At 44.6% G+C, this 17,114-nt stretch overlaps 1 protein-coding gene across 7 annotated transcripts in view; it reads left to right on the forward strand.

Moving 5' to 3' along the window:
• The window catches only part of LOC125952461 (tyrosine-protein kinase Fer), a 32,208-nt gene that overhangs the window by 13,732 nt on the left and 1,362 nt on the right, over nucleotides 1-17,114 (forward strand). For 3 of the 7 annotated variants that reach the window (XM_049681921.1, XM_049681920.1, XM_049681922.1), the window contains exons 4-10: nucleotides 8,208-8,301; nucleotides 8,432-8,627; nucleotides 9,435-9,911; nucleotides 9,995-10,169; nucleotides 10,413-10,670; nucleotides 16,223-16,420; nucleotides 16,497-17,106. In XM_049681921.1, the coding sequence (XP_049537878.1) occupies nucleotides 8,208-8,301; nucleotides 8,432-8,627; nucleotides 9,435-9,911; nucleotides 9,995-10,169; nucleotides 10,413-10,670; nucleotides 16,223-16,420; nucleotides 16,497-17,106 (2,008 nt within the window). Of the gene's footprint in view, nucleotides 1-8,207; nucleotides 8,302-8,431; nucleotides 8,628-9,434; nucleotides 9,912-9,994; nucleotides 10,170-10,412; nucleotides 12,798-14,354; nucleotides 14,698-15,171; nucleotides 15,199-16,222; nucleotides 16,421-16,496; nucleotides 17,107-17,114 lie in introns of those variants that run through there. The other 4 variants (XM_049681927.1, XM_049681923.1, XM_049681925.1 and 1 more) reach the window with 4 other exon arrangements.

Raw genomic sequence — 17,114 nt, forward strand, 5'->3', positions numbered from 1 at the left:
TCCAGTAACCGGCCCAGCAGTAGTTACCGCTATTTGCGCGTTGCGGATGAATGGTACGCGCGATTTGACGAAACTCTCCTTCAAGGGATAGCTAGTTTTAGGGACGATTGGTATAGCGAGGTTAGTGTTTTGCTATTCAGGACAGACGAACCAGTTTTCAGCTCTGGAGGTGGTTGGATTGCACTTCTTGTGACATGTTTATTCCGCGGCCTCATTATGAATCACAAGAAATGAATCACAGATTACATGGAGTGTTTAAAATTTCACGTAATTCTTGTATAATGAAAATTTGGTTGCTAGAGTATCATGGCACACCATGATGCATGAGACTCATTGCCGGTTATTCTTGTTCTGACTTTAACTTGTTGTTGTACGCTGAAAACATTTAAAATTTAAAATCCAAACATCTTTACAACAAAGCTTTGTAGGCTCTGTGGAAGGCTACCATTTAAAAACGAAGTTGCCCCTTCAGCTATTGTGCACTATATCTTCCTACACCAGCGCAAAGGATTCCTGCATGTAAAATGCAAAAAGTTGCAGACTGCTGCCGTAGTTGTGAGCGTAGGTAAACCTCTCAAAAGATTCGCATAACTTATGCGTGTAAATAAGAGCATAGCGTCGTTGTGAATTGTTAGGTGCAGTTTCAGTTTTTAGCACCATCTACGCGGGAGGTTTGGAAGGGAGTTAAGGAGAAGTTGTTTTGCACATCAGCACACCAGGAGCGGGGACCGTTGACCTGCGCTGGCTGGCGCTGGCTTGTACTGGAGTTGACTTTATGTGACAAAGGTTATGCCAACATTAGTTTGGTTGTCGCTTTACGTTTGCGATATTCAGAAGCAGCAAAACTGGCCCACAGGTTGCAAACTGCAGCATAGCCCCCCACTACCATGGCTAGAGTGCGGGCACAGGACATGGAGTAACTTTGCACCAAATCCAAGGTTTGGGTGGAACGACAACGTCGCTACGCTGCGAATGATTTATGTGGGGTTGTTTACGAGTTGCTCCCTGTAATGCTTCCCACAAAAACTTCCGTTTGAATGCAGAAAAGGTTTGTTTTACATACACTGGAAACCGTGCTTCTGTATCACAATGCACCAATGCCGTCAGCAGAAACGCACCAACGATGTTTGGAACATCGAGGCACAATTGAACTATGGAGCATATACTGGTTTGATTAAGGGAAAAATAAACAATCTGCAGTATATTGTTATGTTCTTGTGAACATTTCATACTTTGGCATCTTTTGGAGATGCATAGTCACGAAAAAGCCTTTTTAAAATTGACCTTTTTTTTCTTATCTTTTTATGTTAATATTGTTTTTTTACTAACATCGAGAATGCTATAAACGATTTAGTCTTATTAATAACAACAAAGGATGCATTAACAACGTGAATTGATTTGTTGAAGTTTTCTTTTTCTTAAGTCATTCTAAGGGTCGGAATATTAGTGACAAAGAGTTGGTCCAAAAAGCAGCAATGCATCGGTATGATATGTTGTAGTTTATTAGGCATATCGGTCTGTTATTCATCCAGCAATGAGTCACTTCTCCTACGAAGAAGTTAATTTAAAAAATCCAATTTATGGACAAACATCGGCCAGCTTCAAAGACGTGTAGCGTACATGGTTCTATCCAAGAATGAGTCACATCGTCCAACGTGTATGAGTAAATAATATTGAATTGAAGAACATAAAATGGGTGAAATAAAAAACGTTCCTCTGTATGGCATATCATGTATATTGAACTAAACGTACAGCATCTCTTGATAGTCCTGTTTGATCGTAGTGCGATGGTCGTCTTTTCATGTATTGCGTCGCATTCGTTTTGTCAATTAAAGACCCACCCATCGACGGGAAATTCCCGTGAGTAACAAGAGTACCGTGATGCCGATAAGTGTGTAAAGTTGCACAAGTAGCATATTGCTGGACATTTGATCTTCTTTCATCGATCCCTGTATCCCTGTGAATCTTAATCTCATTTTATGGTGTTGCCAAGCGCGCCGTGGAAAAAGGATGACGATATCCTTAACGATGGACGGCACCATTTTCCGAAACTGTAGTGTTTGATGAGAACGTGGAGAACAAAAATCAATACTCGCCTTCCCATTCACTGAAGGAATAGTTTCCGGTTCGTTTTAGTTTCGTTGTTCAGCTCACCCTTGTACGGTTGGTGTTGCTCTTTCGATTGGTGTGTTCACAACCTTTGCTCTCCTCCGTCGCTTGAGGTAGGTTCGGATCCTTCGTCCTTATGCGACGTGATTCGAGTTGACGTCTTCGTCTTTGTTGTCGCATGTCGGTCGGTTTGGTGTGGTATGGTGTGTGGAGGGTTAGTTGAGAAACCGGAAGTGTTGAAATTGTTCCATCTCGTTCTGAAATTTCAATTCAAACTTACTCATTTGTCCATTGTGTAGCACTTCACAAGCACAATCGCTATCTCCCAGTTTAAAGGGACAACGTAACGGATACTGGTAACATTGCAAAAAACTTTGCCAGAAAATAAAGAAGCCAAGGAACATGATACACCACGCGATAGTGGTAGAAATACACTTAATTCAAGTGCATACAACCTATGCAGGCAAGTTAAACGCAAATTTAACTTAGCAATTCAAAATAGCAACACAAAAAACATCGAATTTAAAATTACCAATTTTTTTTCTTCTATTAACCTCCACTATACCACCGATTTTTTTATTATTTTATTTGCTCCAACTGTAGAAAGAAATACTGAACGAAGGAGTATAAATGTATAGTTGCACAAAGAAACAAATATGGTAGCGTTCCTTTAAAAAAGGCCATAGTCCCCCACTGAGTCTTGGACAATATCATATTATCCATCCGCTTACACTCCCGCGAATGGCTAGCAGGAAATGTTTAAAGTAGAAACAGTGCAAAACCCAAAAGCAAGAACTCGTTTGACTTTTGCGTCGTTCGTGAAGTTTCGGCACCGAACGAAAAAGGGATTGTGGGATGAGATGAGCGCACAAACTCGATTGCTCGAACCGTGGGTGTCTGGGAGCCGACATAAATGATATCCCAGCTATCCTGGGTGGCAGGATGTCTGGTATGTGTCTGGCTGGCTGCCTAGTGGGATGGTTTGGCCAGGGCGTTGTTCGAAGTGCACTGCACTTCCATTGCACTCAATAGCAGCAGACAGCATCGCTCGTGATGGCATTAGTGACGTATACGAGCACAAAGGCTGGCCATCGTACGGAAGAAGAATCCTAGATTCAGCGAACGTTGCTCCGCGATGTCTGGAACAACCGACACAGAGGAGAACAGATGGGAACTAGTTTCTTCGACGACGGTCCTGCACGTCACATTCCTTCCTTTTGCGGTCCGTATCCTGCTAAAGCTGGCATAAGAGAGAAAAAAAAACCTTGTAATCGATTTGACCCATAGGACCTGGGTTTCATTGGAAGTATCCTACCGAGTCGATGCACTTTTCTGTCTGGAACTGGTCGCCTGGAATGGTGAACGTCGTTCGTGCTGTTCCTCTAATTAAAACCATTACGCGAAGACTTTCCAGCGGGTGGAGGAAGAGGCAAGGAAAAGCTCATTTTTTATTATTTGTGAGGATGCTGAGGACACCTTTTCGCGGTTCATTTTATGTCATCCAACCACTATCTTTCACCATAATCCTCAGCTCTTAGATATTCGCACGACAGGATAAAAAAAAACATGTCAAGTGCTACCGATGTTGTTTGTTGATTAATAGTTGGGATAACACCCAACAGTCCATTCACAAGTGTATATGTACTGGATAAGATGTAGTTGCCAAAGGAAAAGTTAACTATTCCCCAAACCCCCCAACCCCAACGGGAGGTTGCGAAGAGACCTTATGTCACGCAGCCCCATATGTGAGGGAATACTATTGCTGCGATAAAACACAAATTGGGTTGCACGGCATACACGCAACGAGCTCCCAGCGAGTAATTAGGCCATTTGCTCGATGGCCGTAGGGAAACAGAAGGGAAAATAGAAAGTCTCCCCGATCTCGCCCGCCCGCCCGCGGTGGTCTTTGATGAAAGTAATTATTATTCATGCGCACAGATGCTACAATGCACAGGCATAACCGTATTCTACATAACAACGGCAGCATAAACTCACTCACTCTACACTTACGCCATGGCGGGACGTTGTGGGAAAAGGTTGCGTTCACGCGTTTTTTTGCGCAAAATCAAACACAGAAACCATGTCGGAGTGCGGCACGAGAATGGTGATCGAAGAACAAGATCGTCGCATCAAGATGGTTTGATTGAGGTGCATTGTGTAAAGTGGGTGCTATCCCGTGTGTTTCGAGCTAGGGATTGCGGACCAGTTTCCACACGGGGGCCCAGATGCATGTAACACCTAGCAGCCAGTCTGCCAACCCCCAGTTGGACCTGGAACGCAAACAAACCGTGTAGATTGACTATGCCGCACAACGTCAAGTGGTGCCCCCCCTAGTCCAGGAACCATCGCCACGTTAACCCGCGTCCCGCTGGCACCATTTGGGTGACGACACGTGAATTGTGCGAAATGAAAACGAATTTAACATATTTGCACCGGAAAGATAATCGGTCTCGTGGGAGCAATTTATAGCACGAAACGGTGAAGGCATGTTAATACTGTGAAGAGTTTATTACGCTAGTAGGAACGCTCTTCCATAGTTCGATATATGCTAGGGTATTATTATTAGCTCGCAATGCTTATTCTGTAATCCTTGTTAATATTTTTTACTTTAGGGCATCGTAATGAAAGTCGCAGCGTCTTAGAGGAAGCCAGCTTGAGCATTCGAAGCGAAATTCATATCGTCGCAATTTTAAATCGCAAGAAGATGAAACTATCGGCCTGCTAAAAGAAATGGTTGGTTTAATTATTGATAGCTTTTAATAGTATTTTCGGTTTATTGTTTCTATCATCAACACATATTGATAGTGCACTATGGATGTAATAACCTCAAGAGCACACATTTGATGTCATCTAGTCTGGCTTTCATCCTTTCCTTTCATCTGGCAGATCTATCAGAAAGTCAAAGTTCGTAGCGAATTTAAGTCTCTTTCAACTGTAGATTGTGCTTAAGAATGATCTGCAAATTTGCAACCAGCTAAAAAATCGTACATTCTATTTCAAGCTACGATTGACAGCCTATGGCGAAATGTCCAAATGCAATTTCTTAGATTCCAAACGATCACTAATAGTGGTTGGGGCAATTCGTTGGGGCAATTCGTTGGGGACTCTTTTGTCTATGATTGGACAGTCAAGCAGTTTCCGGAAATGCAACAGTAACAACTAATCCTCATAAGTATAGATTTGAAAACGATATAGGTGTTGCAAGATGCAAGATTATGTTTTTTATGCTATCGTGTGTTGTAGAATGTTTGGAATTAATGAATAGAACTAATATGACTGTGAAATAGAAACATACATTTTTGTGTTGTATCAATGGTGCGTCACTAGAACTATCATGATAAGCAGTTTTTGCAAATGTTTTGTAAATTAGTAAATAATAATTAAAGAAATGTCTTCTGGTTTGTTGTTCCATGTGCATTCCAGTGTTTCTTATATAGCATCCTTAAGGACTAGGAAAATAGAATAAGTTGTTTTGATAATCTAAAACAATGAGGGTAAAAATGGATATTAGTATGATAATTACAGCGTATGGTTATTATAGGAGTGTTTCGCATGAAATTTGAAACGTACTTTGCCAAACTGTTCAATGGAGAGAAAGAAGAACTTGCCTCCAGTTAAGCCGATGGGCTGTTGTGCTTGCAGCATAATGAACTGCAGTTGTTTCATCATGTTTGCCGATACATTCTCCCAGGAAAAGCTCTCATAGACGGTTTGTGCCACCCGAAGACCCTAGATAATGGAGTTTAAAAAGTATGAAATTTAAACATGCTCTTAAGACGTAATTCCAGAGTATGAACCTCGGCTGACAGTTGATCTCCCAAACTACAAAACATGAATGACTCTGTTAAACTAACCACAAAAAGTATGAAGAGATTCATAAACTGCGTACCGAATCCATTCTGGAAAAAGGCAGAAAACGACATTATTTACCATTCATATATTGCAACTACCACGTCCACTAGATTACTACTAACCGAAATGGTAAAGAAAAGCAACATAAAACTGCACATTGCTACACAGAGCGTTAGCTGCATCAGCAATAAAGGCGCCGTAACCATCTCTAACAGCTTGGCACATTCATGTGCTGTCTGGTGCTTTCGCACGATCGACTTTAGTTGCTGCGGCCAATCGGAACTGCTTTGAGCCAGCGTCTCCAGCTCGAGGCCTACCAGCTGGAAGTAAAGTATACAATACTTCGATAAACTATAGACAGTAACGGATTTCAAGGTCACCGATATTGCGATAAGGTAGTTGATGCCGTTTATCAGAACTTCGAAGCAGGTATACTGCACTACCGAATTCTTTATGTCCCAGTTGTAGAAGTTCATCTCAATGGGAATACTGAACTCAAAGGTGGTATTTTGATGTTGACTCAAGTAAAAGTACGACCATAGAGAACTCGCAATCGGCATAACGTTGAAAAAATTTACTGCACAAAATAACATTTTGCATATGTGTATAACATATTTGTGGATGTGCGTTTGGTTGAGTTCAAGATGCAGTACGATATTTGACGGCGAATCGCAGAAACCTAGTAAAACAGTAATACGAATATAACGGTTTAGATTGTAATGATGTTAATCTGTCGAAACTTACCATTAACGGCGAATTCTTCCAATTGTCTTATCAATAGCTTAAGCACTTCGTTTTTCGCCATAAGTAACCCTACGCCTATTAGGGCGTTCAATTGAAAGAAAAACTCTGCCATACCAAGAACCGAGGATTGCAGATTTTCATATTTAAAGAATACTTTCGGTATTACATTGATGACGCAGAAGCACAGTATTGGTGGGGCGAACCGATAGCGATCCTTCGGAGTGCCGGATAACCCGAGAACCATTTGAATTTTCACAACCAATGGAAGTGCTCCGACGCGTTGCGGTTGGGCAGTAAAAGGGACTGTTTTGCGCTGCCAAAAGGGCATTTCTTGGCACACAAAAACGAATAAATATGCCCAAAATTAACACTTTTATTAACTGCGTTAGCTACATAAATTGTAACAAAATTGGCCTTCAGTGATCGAATAATCTTTTTGAGGATCGAATTTTAGGTTTACTGTTAAGCGTGGTTGTCGTAACACTGCAAAGTCCTCGTAATGCAATCGAGTTTTAAAGAGATCGTTATGTACTAGTTCATTGGTACGGATGCAAAAAAGGTGCATACATCGGTGATCGCTTTTAAATCTATTTGAATGGCGGAGAAAAAACTATAATCGCTTCGCTATCTACAATCGTCAGTCTTTAGCCACTCGTTTACCAATCAGACACATATTTTTTCACGAAATTTGATTTGCGTAGGTTCTCTACGTACCGTGACAGACACAGAACGATGGTACGTGATGGCCACGGTCGTTAGAGAACTTCTGCACACGTGGCTAAACCGTATCCTCGGTCAGTTCGTTCGAGGGATAAAGGATAGGGAGCATAAAAAACACCAAAATCAATCACCATTTGCCATCCAGCAGCAGTATGCACACACTGGATTCCAGTGTACGCCAGCCTTACATCCCCCATGGGTATCCAAATGAGCAACGTGTTCGGATGAACGACTCACGGTTCACGTTCCTCGAGCGTGTGCATCGATGCATTCATGGTATGCGGGTCTTGTGCATACGGATGGGTTCGGTTGGTCTATAAGACCTGCTTTCTGACCCCTCGTGGCGCATGGAGTGGCAGCCTTTGTGAATACACAAAAAATGGATTCCAGACGAATCCCATGGATCTTGCAGACCAAAATTTGATAGTCGCTTTGCCTTTACCGTGCACTTTCACTCGGGTTGAGAGGTGAGCAGTGGAAAGGGGGTTAAATCAAATCTTCTTTACGTGACATCAATAGTTAACCCACATGGGGGGGGGGGGGGGGGAGGTTGGTAAGTGGCGTGCATTATGATTTATAGCTTAGCATGCTGTGGGATGCTTTTATTGCTTTCTGCAGTAATACGGCACCATTAGTATAAGATTGCAGCAGTCCGTTCAGCTGCAAATGCCATTTCTATGGTAATCATAATCATCGCTGGATGAACGGTACCTTAGCCAGTTCGTTTTGATCCTCTTTTAAACCCGTATATTTATGCTGTTTTAATCATTTTGTCATTGCAGCTCACAGAAGACGTCGCACGGAAGAAAAGCGAGTATCAGAAGCATTTAGACTACTACAAACTGTTGCGAGGTCGATTCGAGGAACATATCAAATGTGAGTGAGTTGTCAAAAACTCCAAAAGTGGCTGCTGTGGTTTCTGTTCTGGACTTGCAAAGGCCAAGTTCTAATTCGCTCCGGATGTACTTTTCACCCTCTCTTTTCTGTTCTTGCGGTCGTTCCACAGCTGGTCGGTCTGGGCGAAAGCTAGACGATGTCATCGACAAATATCAGAAAGCCTGCCGAAAGCTGCACCAGGCCCACAATGAGTACGTTCTGCTTATCAGCGAGGCGGTCGAAGTGGAGAAAGATTTTCGGACAACGCTACTGCCCGGTCTTCTCGAACATCAGCAGACGCTCCAGGAAGGATTCATCCAGGCATGGTGAGCTATTAGAAGATAGTGGCGGATGTTGTCCGCTTAACAACGACAGTCCAGCATTGTTCAGTAGCAGACGGATATTTTCTGCGAACCTTACCGTTTCCGAAGGTGTTGTCTCTCTCGGAGTTATCCGAAAAACATGTTTAAATTAATTAAATGGGATTCGTCAAAGTGTTTCGAATAAGTATATTCCTGAGGAGGGAAATGAAAATTACATATATTGAATGGAAGACATATATTGAATGGAATCGAAAGGCGAAAGGCGTTTCGAAAAATTATCCTTTGGGGACTGACTAAAAAATCTCGACATCGAATTCTAACTGGTTTGAAGTAAAGATGCATTTGCAGTATTTTTGCGGCTATCTATTAGGTTCGATAGTAATATAATAGGTTTGAAAACAAGCCAGTGATCTGCAATTGCTGTCGATAGAGTTCCTGCTATAAGAAGATCAAATTCACAACGATCGATACCAATCAATTTTTTAATTTTTTTTATAAGAAACGGAAGGCCATATGTCCATCGATAGGAAACGCTATTGATAGAAACTTAATCAACATGAAAAAGAACCAGAGACAAGAACTGCGCACGATCATGTGCTAATGCTGCCAATTAAAATCCAAATTAATCATTTTTTTTAGTTCTAAGACCAATCATTTGATCATCACGGTATTCCAGTATATGCAGGCGTATAAATGAGCTGAACTATTTCGAGGAAACAGTTATCCATTTTTTTTAAACATACATAGCCTCATGGCATCCCTGGTACACGTAAATTTGATTACAATATTTATATTATTTTGATATTCAAGGAGCAATCTGCTGGCAGAAATTGCTAAACTCAGTGACACCACATCGGAGAAGTACGTGGAAATACAGCGACGCATTGATACGAGTATATCGAGCATCAACTCGACGGAGGAGTACCACGAGTTTACGGATAAGCACAAAACATCACCGACAACTCCAGTCGTCTTCCAGTTCGACGAAAGCCTCGTTGAAGACAGCCTCGGTAAACTCCAAGCGAACACGCTGACCGTCGACAACCTGACGGTTGATTGGTTGCGCGGTCGCCAAGGGGAGCTTGAAGGTACGATCAAAGATCTGCAAGAGCGACAAGCCAAGCTGCTCGCCGAACCGAACGGAACCGGTACATTGGCTACTAGCAGCACACCCGCTTCCAGCAGTCCGGTCAGTACACCGGGAACAAAGCCATCCACACCGATTCTCAATGGTACCGGTAGCACCAGTGCATCGGGGAAGGACTCCCAGCCGATGACTGGCAATAAGTAAGTAACCAGGAAGGGTTGAGCATCTACCTATCAAGTGCGTACTTATGCGGTTGTGGTGATCTATTTTTTTTTTGTTACAGATCATCGAAGGAGCTGAACAACTTGCGGTGCCAGGAACGCCAAACCATGAAACTGGTCGAAATGATACGAACAGCACTGAACGAGGTTGGATGCGAAGAGCTACCCTCCGGATGTGACGACATCGCGGTAGAGCACCTTATCGAGAACAAAAAGTCTGTCAGTCAGGATCTATCGGTAGGTGCCCTGGACTTGGTGTGGGTTTTTTTTTCTCGCATTGGAGTTTTCGTAGAATCAATCTTCCTAGACATAATCGATGTTTATGGTTGGCGATGGTTTTGTTTCCACTTTTTCACTAACGTAACGAATCCCCTTTATCCCTGTTTCATCTTTTTCGCCCTAACGTTGTGCATCACGTTGTAAAATCCCACATTCCCCATCTTACGGGGCGATTCGGAATGAATCCCTTACACCCCGTAGCTGGACTCGCAACATAACAATCCGTCGCTGGCGGGAGGATTTTTCACACTGCGCACGGGTAATGGTGGCGGTGCTAGTAGTGGAGGTGGTGGTGGTGGTGGTGGTGGTGTGATGTCAATGTTAATTGACCAGTTGCGACGTAAATCCGGCCCTCCGGGATCGGCGAGTGGTGGCACTAGTGGTAAGACAGCACCCCGATCTGTGGGTACAACTCCAGCTCAAACACCCAAACCAGGACATCGTTCGGCAGCGAGCACGGTAAATGGTGTTTCTACTCCTGCTACTACTATTACGTGTGAGCGTGTGCAAGCTTCTTTGGATGGCTTTTCGCCGCACGCTACTAACCACTACCAGCAACAACAACAACAACAGCAACTACAGCAGCAGCTAGATTCCTGTTCTTCAGCAAGCTTATATGCTGAGCTCCGTACCGTTAATCCAGAGATCGATGATGAGCAATCCTTCCCATATCCCGAAAACCGTATTTCAAACGTGTACGTAGATATGGAAGCGTATCTTGGGATGCGAGAGCTCAGCCCAGATGAGAACAGCGAGCATGCATGTGCGTCGTACACTAATATCAACAGGGACCAACTTCCTCCCCTTCGCCATGAGCAAGCTTCGACCACCCAACACGGCTCGCATAGCAGTCCGGTCGATTCCGATCATAATCTCACTAACTCCCGCACCCCATTGATAGGAGACGATGATGGCGACGAAAGGCGAAAGTATCGACGCTTACGAACTATGGGCGACCGTATCGATGATGATGATGAGGATGATGATGACGATGTCGCGGAGGAGTTGAACGATTCGAAAAACAATTTACTACGCGAAGAAAGCTATGACGGAGATCAAGATCTAGGACCGACGGAATCGGAAACCAAATATCTGACGATGAGGAAACCATCGCCCCGCGGTGATACATCTCGCTGGAAGTCCTCCATTGAGCAGCATCTGGATGTGATCGATGCGTTAAACATCAAACTGAACGAACATCAACGCCTCTCGGCTCGTCTTTCTGAGGATTACGAATACATACGAGTACAGACACTGCGCCGTGAAGCGGAGCTGATAGCAGCAGCGGCAGCGGCAGCAGCAACAGCATCTTCAACAACCTCCTCCGTCGTACCGCAGAAAGCAGGAGGAACACCATTCGAAAAAGCAAATAGCTTCCGCGAAAAGATCAAACGGCGCATCCGAGGTGCAAAGAGCTCGCAAGTAAGTGACCCGACAGAACCGGAAACACCGGACAAGGCGGCGAATGTTGTCGAAAGTTTTTCCGGCCGACTGCGCACACGTATCGCTGCTCAGCGACAGTTTCGGTTGATGAAGGAAACGGACTCGGCCAGTCCTTCGACTGATCGTGGTTCGGTCAGCGCTGATCGGACCGCCAACGGCACCACTAACTCAGGTGGACGCAAGAAGAAGAAGCGTAAATCGTCCAAAACGCACCGTGCCGTGAGGCAGCAGCTGCGGAGTGGTTTGAAGCGAGATACCGAGAGTGAGCAAGATGTGTACGAGCAGCCGCAGCAGCTACAGCCAGCAAACACCTTCTCCGAGGATGAGCTGTTAGTAGATGAACGAGCAAGAGTTGGATCACCGGAACAGATGGCTAAACCGGGTGCCCAAAAGTTCTCGCAAACCGTGCGCGCCACGTGGCGGGAATTGCTTCATTCGACGAACAAGGTGAAGGATTCGTCAATCAATCTCACCACCCAGCACGATCGTACGGAAGAAAAGTTAGATCTTATCACCAATCAAGACCGGACAGGGCTGCTAGCGATACGGTTTACCTTCTCTGATACTGAGACACCTGAACATCACGGAAGCCAGCGCGATGCAGCATCTGCGGGAGGAGAGTATTGTGTGCCATTACTGTTATCGCAATCGAATGAAGCTACGACGACTCAGATTCCTTCTTCCGGCGATACCAGCCATCCTACCAGTAGCAGCGGAAGCAGCAAGCTTGCTATGAACCTCAAAATCAATCTGAAGGAAAGGCTTACCAAATTGGTACACAAAAGAGCGTTGATGGGTGGTGGAGGGACAGGGCCAGGTAAAAGCAACATTATGACGCTCCAGCAACCATCTGGAGAAATATGTAGGTCCTGCTCTAAACGAATCGTTCGCCCGGGAAGCATACACCCGAGCCGTACGGTGTTGGATTTCGTAAAAGAATTTCCTGGCCTCGATATTTGCAACGGTGGCCACGATGGTGAGGACGACGACGGTGGCGACTGCCACGACAACACGGCAGGCGTCGCGGGCCGTGCAGTTGAATCGGAAATGATCAATCTCGAGTATGAAGATATCGATGTGATAACGATTAAGCCCCACAAACTAACTGAGCATTGCGAGGGTGATGATGATAATACTGATGGTGTGAGTATTTGTTGCGTGCATGCTGTGACACATGTGTCCTAATCCGCCGAAGTATCTACCAACTTTGGTTAAGTTGTTTTCGTCCATTTATGATACTACTATTTGTTTGTCCTTTCCTTTGTTTTTTTTTGTTTTTGTACGTTCTTAACCTGTAATTATCAACGGTTTATAGTTTTCTTTATATAATATCTTGATCTAACATAAGTGTCATGTGAATGAGACACAGCGTGTATATATTTGCTTAATCATGAATTCATTATTGATAATATCGTACAGTGAAATGTTGTTGCCTATCGGAATGTGAATTCGAATTCCCTTGTTCATTAGAATTTAGGGTTCCCTCCTCCGATCCCACTCCCTGAGGCCGTGTGAGAAACAATAACCTTGCCCATTTGGCTTTGACCCACATTAGTCCCAGAATTTGTCATACTTTCTTCGCCCAATCGTTGGGAATGTGACTTCTTGCGACATTTCAGACAGACACGAAAGAGCGTCGTTTGGCGTTCTAGTGTCTCGCAGTGTATCTCCCCGGCATACGCCGGTACGATCAAATCCTATTCGCCTGAACGAAGTGACCTTTGAATTTGAAATCGGCGTCTCTCGCCAACGGACTATAGCAGCGGTTTGGTTGACATTAACAGCTGACCGTTTATCGAGTATGCGATTGTTATGTGAAGGGTTATGCCGATCAGTGGAGGGGAGTGGCAGGGCATCGGTGACGAGCGTGGTAAAAGTATCATCGAATTCTGCGTCGAAGATCGTCGATGGTGACGACATTGTGGGAGAAAAAAAAATGAATAAGAGAGGAGAGTGCGTATATAGGATAGAGAGAGGAAACCGCTACGCTAGGAACACGTTTTTCTGCGCATACTGATCTTGCGCCGCATCGCGGTTTGATTTTATTTTTAATAAATTTTCACTGCAACCAAAAAACCTATGCCGCAGGCAGCGGCGTCTACCTACACGTTAACGAAGTAACCATTGACTTCGACTTGTAAATCGCACTCATACCAAATCTCAAATAGTCTGACGAAGGTGTGCGTGCTTGGCGGCGAAACGTGTTTTAAACCTAGCGACCGATTAGACCCGGGTAGTATACGTCCGACGAAGGGGGTAGGGCGAGCAAGGGGCTATACGCGAGTTTCGCGATGTTCATCTCGCATTTCACAGCGCCACGACGAGAAATGTCGAGATGTGTTCTCGGTTCGTGCCCAGACACTAACTGTCGCTCTTGACTGATCCGTTCTCATGCTCTCATGGGGACACTTTATGGTACTAGACTTCTCAGTACAAAACTCAAATGTATTCAAAACCTACATCCCATTTAATCCCACATGGTACATTTCTAAATGCAATATCCTGTGCGCGGCCAAATTAATCAGCTTGGCCAATTTCTCTCTGACTGTCTACTCTCACCTCTCTCGCCATTTTCTTGGCAGTTTTTCATTTTCATGCACGTAAGTGACACAATGTCGGTGTGTCGGTGATCATCTCCCCCATACTAACGTTCATTCGATTATGATGTTCAGTGAAAAATTGACTCCCTCAGCCGGTGGAGGCGTGCGGTGCTTGATTGTCCCGATAGGGGGTTTTAGCTCTATTCCTTGTAACCAAGCATAGCTGCTTTGGCCATTTCTTTGTAACATGTGCATATCTCGTGCTGTGTAGCGGTGAATAAAACCGAATATCATTACGTGTCTTTTCATTCGTGCCTTTTTCGCACCGAGTGTAGTGGTTTATAGTGCACAAACCAAGGGAGGCCCCGTGCAAAATGAGTATTACCGAGTTTAGTACGGCCGGATCCACAGAGTCTTCGTGCGATACGGACAGCGTCTATCACAATTTTGTATTTCCACCAAGGCCACCAATACGCAAGAAGCGGATCATGACGCTGCTGATGGTAATACTCTCGAAACTCAACCAAAGTGTGTTCCGTTTCATTGAAACGAAACGAATTACAGGGCCAGGGTTTGACACAAAATGGTGACATGGGGCGATTTTTTCGTTTTTCCCCACTGGATTGGAGTTGTTCTTTTCTATCAATTTAAGATGATCTAAGCAGCGAATTCTGTGCGCACTGTGATTGCCGATTTTTTTTGCCTCTCTCTCTCTCTCTCTCTCTCTCTCTCTCTCTCTCTCTCTCTCTTTTCTCTCTCTTTCTTTCCCTTTCCTCGCCTTGCTTTCACTCTGTCTTACGTATGCCGGAAAATTTGGTTATTCTTGACCATTCCCGATACCGTTCATCATCCGTGTCTTGAAATACTCTTCGTTACCCATCGCTTTACGAATGATTTTCTGGACCGGGTAAAAATTGAACACACGTTGTGGATTCTTAAATGCAACTTCAAATGTAATGCATATGATGGTTGCCTAGAAACTGGGAGATGTTACCAAAGCGATGGTAAGCGAAGTTCAGTTCAGTTACTTCGATAGCGTTGATTTCATTCACCCATCCCTTCAGCATCATAGTACGCTGTGTCAGTCACTTTGAATCACCTTAATCTAGCTAATATGTCTATCAAAATGATTTCAATGGTCTAACTATTACATTCCAAGAGTTTATATGTAAAAGGATATAGATTTCAAAAAGAGTTAAAAGTAGATATATTCAAATTGTTCGAGGAAAACACTAAAATCACCCAACACACCAACAAGAAACAGACATGGCGACCTAAAATGAGGGACCTTAGTCACCTGAATCTCGTATCAGCCAGCATATCATAGGAACCGAGCGTAATGGGATTGCATTAAAGATTTAAACTCAATTATGGCCGGACCTAAATCCAACTGGGTCGGGTTCGGGTCCCTTTTTGGCTTTCTTGCAGCCTTTACCACAGCATCCGTACCGATCAAGGGACCGACAAAAATCAATGAAAACAAAAGAAATTAATTTTCACGATGTCCGATTGCGCGCCAAATGCATCCCCTCTTCACGAAACCATCGCAACCGATCGATCATAACAGAATTCCGTAGCCGTGCCAAATTGGCGATTGCTTTGCGTGGTTGCGGTTTTGTAAAACATCGACTACTAGACCTATCAATGGCACAGTGACAGCTACATACATGATCGCTCTGCTACCGATCATGGTGCTAGGATTTGGCATTAATGGATGGCCTTTTAGCATCGATATTAATAAGCATGCCACTCCGTTACCAGACCTGCACCAGACCTGCTACTGTGACCGGAGACTCTTTGCTCATTTGTCACTGCCATGCGCATCTGATCAATGCTGGTTGGATTCGCTTATGCATTCCCTACGTGCATCGGGGTCCATTCTCTCCCTTCATTTTCACCCGTTAGGCAACAGCATCTGGCTTCTGGTTATGGTAGTAAATAAGACATTGCTGTTATCCTTTTCCTATTCGCTATTGGATTCTATAATCCTTCAATCACCTCCAACACAACCCCTGACTGCCTTTGTAGATGACGTTGTCCACAAACCGGCCACTGCACGAAGAAGAATGGTTCCACGGTGTGCTGCCGCGCGAAGAGGTGGTGCGGTTGCTGAGAAACGAAGGTGACTTCCTGGTGCGCGAGACGACACGAAACGATGAAAGCCAAACCGTACTCAGTGTCTGTTGGAACGGTCACAAACACTTTATCGTGCAGACGACAGCAGAAGTAAGTTGCCCCTTTCCGCTCCCGGAGCTAATCCTGCTTCATGCTTACCCCCGGTTTACCTTTTATACTTTCCTAGGGACACTATCGCTTCGAAGGGCCGGCATTTCCCAGCATACAGGAGCTGATCGTGCACCAGTATCAGTCGGAACTGCCAGTGACGGGCCGGTCAGGTGCGGTGCTGCGCAAGCCGGTGTTGCGCGAGCGCTGGGAGCTGAGCAATGATGACGTGATACTGCTGGACAAGATTGGTCGGGGCAATTTCGGCGATGTGTACAAGGCGAAACTGAAATCCTCTAAAAACACGCTGGTCGCCGTTAAAACTTGTCGCATGACGCTACCGGAGGAGCAGAAGCGCAAGTTCCTGCAGGAGGGGCGCATCTTGAAACAGTACGATCATCCCAACATCGTCAAGCTGATCGGTATTTGCGTCCAAAAGCAACCGATCATGATTGTGATGGAGCTGGTGGCCGGTGGTTCGTTGTTGATGTTTTTGCGCAAAAATGCGACCACCTTGGGCCAGCGGCAGATGATGGGTATGTGCCGGGATGCGGCCGCCGGAATGCGCTATCTGGAGTCGAAAAACTGCATCCACCGTGATCTCGCCGCCCGAAACTGTCTCATCGGGAGCGAGAACATCGTAAAGATTTCCGACTTTGGAATGTCCAGGGAGGAGGAAGAGTATATCGGTAAGAAC

Source organism: Anopheles darlingi, chromosome 2 (assembly GCF_943734745.1).
Source record: "Anopheles darlingi chromosome 2, idAnoDarlMG_H_01, whole genome shotgun sequence".
Taxonomy (NCBI): Eukaryota; Metazoa; Arthropoda; class Insecta; order Diptera; family Culicidae; genus Anopheles; species Anopheles darlingi.